Source organism: Musca vetustissima, unplaced genomic scaffold (genome assembly GCF_032173495.1).
Source record: "Musca vetustissima isolate MV318-11 ecotype Yass unplaced genomic scaffold, APGP_CSIRO_Mvet_v1 utg401, whole genome shotgun sequence".
NCBI lineage: Eukaryota > Metazoa > Arthropoda > Insecta > Diptera > Muscidae > Musca > Musca vetustissima.
Genome location: NW_026887008.1, coordinates 1 through 7,065, shown reverse-complemented (window position 1 = coordinate 7,065; position 7,065 = coordinate 1). Strand labels below are relative to the sequence as shown.

Here is a 7,065-nt window from a genome sequence, read left to right as displayed (position 1 = left end):
CAGTGGACCACCTTCCCTTACGTCAGTGTAGCAATTTGCTTTCTTTGCAGTACCTGCTTGGGTGCTTCTGGGATAACCACCATATGGTGGATAAGACTCTAGAGAGAGAGAGAGGTAACCAACGTTATAAAAGGGAACCTCTAGATCAAGTTGCCTATTATGCAGGTCTAATAGCATTTATACTGACGCAGCACTGATGAATACAGAGTGAATGCCGTCCTCGGAGCTCAACCTTAATAATCGCAGCTAAATAACGTCGACTGCCCAGGCAAACCAGAGTAATTTTGGTCCTACTGCACTTATTCAATTGATCTGCTAAACATACTCGACTTACTCCAGAAGATCTTTATTTTTTACTTTGGAGATAAGGCCAGAACCAGGCTGAATCAAACAAGAAGAATGATATTCATATAAAAGTGCTACAACAACAACAGAATGAAATTTAAAATGTGAATTGTATTGATTATACGCTTTATTTTGTAATGTTATAGTTAATACTGCATACCATCGCCATTAAATAAATTCGAAAAAGCTGACATGATGTAATTGCAAATTATAATAATATTGAAATCTTCTTCATAATATTGATAAACATTCTTGTTCTTAACCAAAAACGTACAATTGCCACGTAAATGCTTAGTGGTATTTTGATATATATGTATATAATGTTGAACGTAAATATAATCTAATACATATTCATTCAGTATATATTATTTATTTAAGAACATCGCAAATTCGTGAGCTTCTTACAATATGATAAATGTGTGCAAACCGTAAATAAGTTTATTTCAAATTTAAACAGCATCAGCTGGACTCTGGAATTCGGACAATGCATGAATTGGATTCTGGATTTTTTTCTGGGATCCTTTACGGACTTTTGCACGCACTTCTTCTGGTTTCTCAGGACGCACTAACGGTTTCTTTTCAGGTGCTTTCATTTTCCAAACAACGATAGGCGACTAAAATGAAACAAGTTGCGAAATTATTTAATAACCATTAGAAGGTATGACAAACAAAAAATATGAGTTTTAAAAAATTGGTAAATTTTTGTTTGTATTTGGGAAATTAATAAAACAAAGAACGAAAAAATAATAAATAAAAATAAATAAATAAAATAAAAATAAATTTCTTACCGTTACAGTTCCTTGTCTAGTATATTTGGTAGACGCCACATAGGAATATTTGACTGTTAACACAACCGCATTCATTAGATTCTTAGCCGCTTGAATCAAAGATGTTGCACTGTCCAACTGAAAATATTAACCGTAATATGCTGTTATTAAGAAAATGTACATACGTAGCATTCTACTTACCCCTGAAACAATCAATTCTCCGCTAATATTCTGCACATCAGCCTTAACTTTGGATGTTATTTGAATTTGGTGACAATAAAGGGCTATGCGTTGCAAATAAGCCAATAAATCTTTTTTAGTCGAGCTCTCCGGACATTGTTCCGCTATTTCACGAGTTAATTTATCAAGTTTGGTGCCGGCTTCAGAAATTTTTTTTGCCGCATTTATAACGTCCATTGTGGTTTTTAGTGGGCCGCGTCCTCTGAAAAAATTGTTGAATTATAGTTCTTTAACTAATTTTAAAAGAAAATACCTTGTAAAGTCAGTCATTTCCATCATAATCATACACATATGCTTTGCTAAAAATATGATATCATTTCCAGTATCATCCCATTTAGCTACTTCGGAATCAAATGTTAATTTCTCCCGTCGGAACAGCTCCACTTGTTGGGCAATTTTTTGCTTATCCTCTTCAGTCATTTTCCTCATAGCCTCCTGCAAAATTTAAAAAGCATGTTTCTTATTGGCAGATGATTGCTTTATTAAAATTATTAAATAAATAAAATTTACGAAATTTTCTGAAACACAAACGAAGGGCTACAAAACAAACGTTAATAAATACATCAATGCAAATTAGAATCATGGGAGAATAATGGGTAGTGTAACCCAATATGATCGGGCGGGGAATGATATTATTTAAATTCAATTCTGTACATATTCGTGATGAAATTATGGAACATTTTAAGATGTCTGGTATGGATGAAGGTCCTGAATCCGATGTTAAAAAACCTTATTAATCATTACCAGCCAGCTGCTTCAGAATTAAATTTGGTTTGCACAAAATTGCTGAGTTATGGATGGATTAAAAAGTTCAAAATTCTAAATATGGATAAATTAAAAGCTATGTTGTACTTTTCTGATGGAACTGATGACTTGCGCAGCTGATCCTGCATCTGGTCCAACGCTTACATCATGAGACGCTCCATCGTTTATGTATCCTATACGGTTAATCAATGTGTAGACTCTATTATTACCCTACTATTATGAGATATAAAATTTGATTTTAGATTATGGATCCTCGATTTTTTAAAACTGAATTTTTGTTTACCCCACATTATACATATGTGTTGGAAAGTTCTAAGTCCATCTACTACCTTCTTGTCCATTATACTTTAATCACTTCATATGCAGTCGTGCAATCCTACCTCTGTTATTAAAGATTATTTCACTGCAAAATTAAGTTGTTTCTTCTTTTTTCAATCATATATATAATATGTTGTAGGGTACGATTAGTCAGCCATATTGACATTTATTGATATAAATAGAATAAATATGTTATCTCTTGATGTCTTGAATAAAGTGATCAGTTGTAATTTGAATATTAATGGTATATTGTATTCTTTTAATCTATTTTAATGTTTTTTAATTGGTTCCCAATTTTATTTACGTTATTATAGTTTGATGTCTCTTGTTTTAAATGTTGGTCCTATTGTTAGTAATAACTATTACTAATACTCGTATATTCTTAGGAGAGACTCGCATTGAAATATTGAATAGACATAAATGCATAGGACTGGTACTAAATAACAAACTTAACTTTGGGTTCCACATAGACACTATTCAATGAAAATTATCCTCTATGTTCTTAAAGTTTTAAAAGGGACTACTAATATTAATTTTTAAAATTGCAACGTATTGTGAATACCATTGCAAGACTCGAATTTGATGTTCGCATAACCAAACAAATTTCTGTTTTTATAACCAAGTTTCTAGGACATTCTTTTCGGGTGTTTATTGATATACGCAATACTTTTATGAAAATGCTAAAAGTGGATACCCAAAGTCCTTGCTAATCCCGTACTATTCAAATTAATAATATATTGAAAAATATTTTTTGGCTCCTGTTGCCAGGATCTGGAACTACTTGCCGTTTGATTTACACATATTTTCTTACTCCAATAATGCACACACAGAATGAAAAATATATAAATATTTACAACCACCTCAGTAGTTAAGCAATGTACAAAACGTACCACTTTTCAATTTATTGGTCTTGTAAAAATTAAAATTGTTTTAAGGCAAAAAAATTGTGCATCGCGAAGAAATCAAAAAAATCCAAAATCGAAAAAACTTGAAAAATTGAAATATAACTTAATTCCTTTTTTTACGAAAAATTTACAAAAAAAAAAAAAAAAAAAAAAAAAAAATAAGAAATGTTTTATTCACTTACCCTTGCTGTGCAAATACCACTGATATCGGGATACTCATCAACAGTTTGGTCGGCAGTGTGTGCACTAGCTGTAAGAGAGTAAAATTTTATTATAATTATTTTGTATACTGTGCGCATATATATATATATATATATATACTTACATCGACTACGAGTTTCCAAAGTCATGTCCTCAACTGGTTCAAATTCTGTGTCAGTATCCAAGTCTTCAGAGCTCTGCAACGACAGTATATGTGAGTTATTTATTTTTTTTATCTCTATTCAACAATAACATGTATACCAAACCTTCAGGTGGAATATGAGGATATATTATACTTAACAAATTGAAATGCCGTAACTTATAGATATGAAAAATAAGAATAAAGTATAACTTTTACCTATGAAACACTAAAAGAACTCATCATTCATTTAAAAACATGATTAGTGTAATACTGATTTATTTAATTCGATGTGTAAAGCGTTGTACAGCCGCGCAACACAAACTAAAAACGAATCATTCATGAAATGGTGTACAATGAGAATTTGGAGATGATTGTATCTAGTAGATCAGCATAAAACCGAGGTTTTTACCAAAAATTGGAGACATTGGTTCTTGATCAATTAAAAAACTAAGTGAATCAACATACGACTGAAAAGAACAACCAAAAAGGTCAATTACATATAACATGACATGGGTACGGGTATTCAACAAACCGGATAACTCGGGTAACAGCCAACGAACTCGCGCTTCTTGCCACAAAGATTGCAACTTACAAACCAACTAAAAAATATGTACCCTATCAACCACCTTCTCCAAGTCAAGCGACAGGAGAACACAAAACCTCGTATTGCCTAAACTAGCACATATACTGTCTGTCAGTCTCAGCAAAAGCAATGCAGTACTTCTCTTCTTTCTGAAGCCACATTGTACATCATTCAACAAACAATTGTTGTGTACGTTACAAATAAACCATGACTTCAAAATATGCTCAACAACTTTGGAACATATAGGTAAAATAGAAATCGGATGGAATTCTTGAACCTCTTTTGCAATAGTACTGAGAAAAGTAAATAAACAACATCCAGTAAGATTTTGCAAAATATCACTTAAAATGCTTCATTAGAATTTCACTTAAAATGCTTCAATACTCACTTTTTAGGCATATTATAGGCATAAAATTCATAAAATAAAAAACATTTTATGATTTTGGTCAACATTTAAACTTAACGACTGATTAAAATACATCGCATCGTAGTTTCATATCCCAAAATAAGTTTATTGTGCAGATTAAATGAAACACTTTGTTGGAAGAAAGTATTTAAATTGCAAAAAGAAAAGGATGAAAAGGCAACAATTACAAATTATTATTTCGTGTAGGTATTTAATATAAAAAATGATGTTGATTTAAGAACAAATAAAATTGTTTTTTGTTTAAAGGTTATGTCACACACATAAGGAATTACATATGGATGAAATAAGTGACAGCATATATATAAAATACATATCGTGATGAAGATGTTCCTGCCCCATATGCGTAAAAGTCATTATGACTAAAGTGGCCCACACACGTCAAACATGTGCGTTCGATCGGTGTGAATCGAAGCAATGTTTGACGTGTGTGGTACGGTGTTCACACCGATTTGCCGGTGCGCACACCGATCGAAAGAAATTAAAAATTTTTAATTTTTCGTTGTGCGACGCGCACATGTTTGACGTCTGTGGCCTGGTGTGTGGATATTTCCTCATTTGTTGCGAAATTTCGTCGAGTGCGGATCAGCGGACAATGTCAAACATATGAAAAAAAAACGTTTTGGAAAATTTTTTGATGTTTTTTTTACACATATAAAATAAATAAAAATGTTTTTCTGGAATAAAATAAAAATATTTAATACATTTATATTAAATAAAAATAGTTGGTCTTTTTTCCGTCATCACTTTCGCTGTCCATCTTAACGCTTCAAAAATAAATAATAAATGAAGTTTTGTGGATCCGTTTGACGTGTGTGGGCTAGGAGCTTCACACCGATCGAACGCACATGTTTGACGTGTGTGGCCCACTTAAATCAGCAAACGGTTAGCTTTTTTAGTTCGTAGCATCCGTGCTAAGCACGTATTTCACATGCGAGCTTTTTTGTTACGACTAATCGGCAATACGACTACATACATATTCATATTTCGTTGCCGACGAATATTCAGCCGAGGGTTGTTTTTATGTTTGCGTGTTGCCAACGCAGAAATTAGAAAAAAGACATTTCATTTTGTGTGTTGTTATTTAATTTAAACTCAATAATAGTACTAAAAACTAAATTATATATTAAATAAAAAACTAGAGGTTTGTCTTTGTTCGAAAAAATTTATTATCATAATCCCGATGTTTAATTCCCTAATATCATTCATAAAATTTCAATGGCCAACACTGAACTAGAAAAATGCTCGGGGTAAAAGGCTAAAAATCTTGCAAGCAGTGATAGTAAAGTCGCTTCATTGTAAGCTATGGTTGTTAGTCGCGTTGTGAATTATGTTGTAGTTGTTGTTATTTTTTAGCTGCTGACAATATCAAGAAGCTTTAGTTTTGCTTGCTATAATTTTTTGTAATGTGTTGCTATTTGTTGCAGTTGTGCTTGACTGTACTGCATATTTTGAGGATGAATTTAGCTAGCAATGCGGTAATTTTCGGTGTTTTTGCCATTTTGGTGTTAGCGTTTAAACCCTGTTAAAAGTTATTAACAAAGGAGTATAATTTTGTTCATCCTGAATGCATCAGTGTAGATATTGTTAAAGTTCGGCCTGAAAAAACGTTTAAATATATTTCATATTTCATTCACAATATCGAATGTTGTTTAAAGGTTACAGAATAGGTACTGGTCCGCCAAAGGCGCCATAACCGAGTTGACATAATTATAAATATATTGTCAAGATCTATCCGTAACCGTCATGAAGATGGCAAGACTATGTAATGTAGAAATTAAACCGAGTGAGATACAACATTGCTGTTATGTGTTTGGCGGCAAGGCTGTAGTTACTAAGCTCACAACCGTTCATGCGAGCGACTCCATTATGGCAAATTTCCATCGACTCGATTGTATCACTTTGAATGATGTAGTAGATACTCATTTTTCTAAAGTGAATATCATGTTTCCAAATAGACTGTGTAAAACACTTGACACTGAAGAACAGTGTGAAACTTTTTTTGGTGCTGAAGATTGACAAAGCAACATGGATTGTGATGTACCTAATGTTTCTTTTGCAGATCAATATATTCCATGGTTTTCTTTCTTTTACATTTATTCACATTGTAATTTTTTGTGGCCGAAGGGTTTTTATGATTAATAGCAATTTAGGTATTACTGCTCATGATAATTCGTTGCCTTTCCCCATAGCTTTTCTCAATTTTCTTCACTTGGTTAACAATATCTTGACACACCTCTGTATTTCCTGTTGCCTGGAAACTGGCTAGAATTGTCCCAGTTAAAAAGAAAAACATTGCTGGAGCTATTCAAGAGTTTCGTCGGAATTCTATATTACCCATCTGCTCAAAAATAGTTCAATACATTTTAAAATAT

The 7,065-nt window shown here is 32.4% G+C and overlaps 1 protein-coding gene across 1 annotated transcript; it reads right to left on the bottom strand.

Annotated features, from left to right (window-relative positions):
- Nucleotides 1-782: 782 nt before the first annotated feature.
- Nucleotides 783-3,738, bottom strand: LOC133334496 (catenin alpha-like; the record flags this gene model as incomplete). The annotated part of the gene is made up of 6 exons (XM_061542813.1): nt 783-959; nt 1,134-1,250; nt 1,314-1,554; nt 1,606-1,787; nt 3,523-3,596; nt 3,666-3,738. Coding segments are annotated over 6 exons (852 nt in total), but the record flags the coding sequence as incomplete, so codon positions are not given.
- Between the last annotated feature and the right edge of the window lie 3,327 nt (nt 3,739-7,065).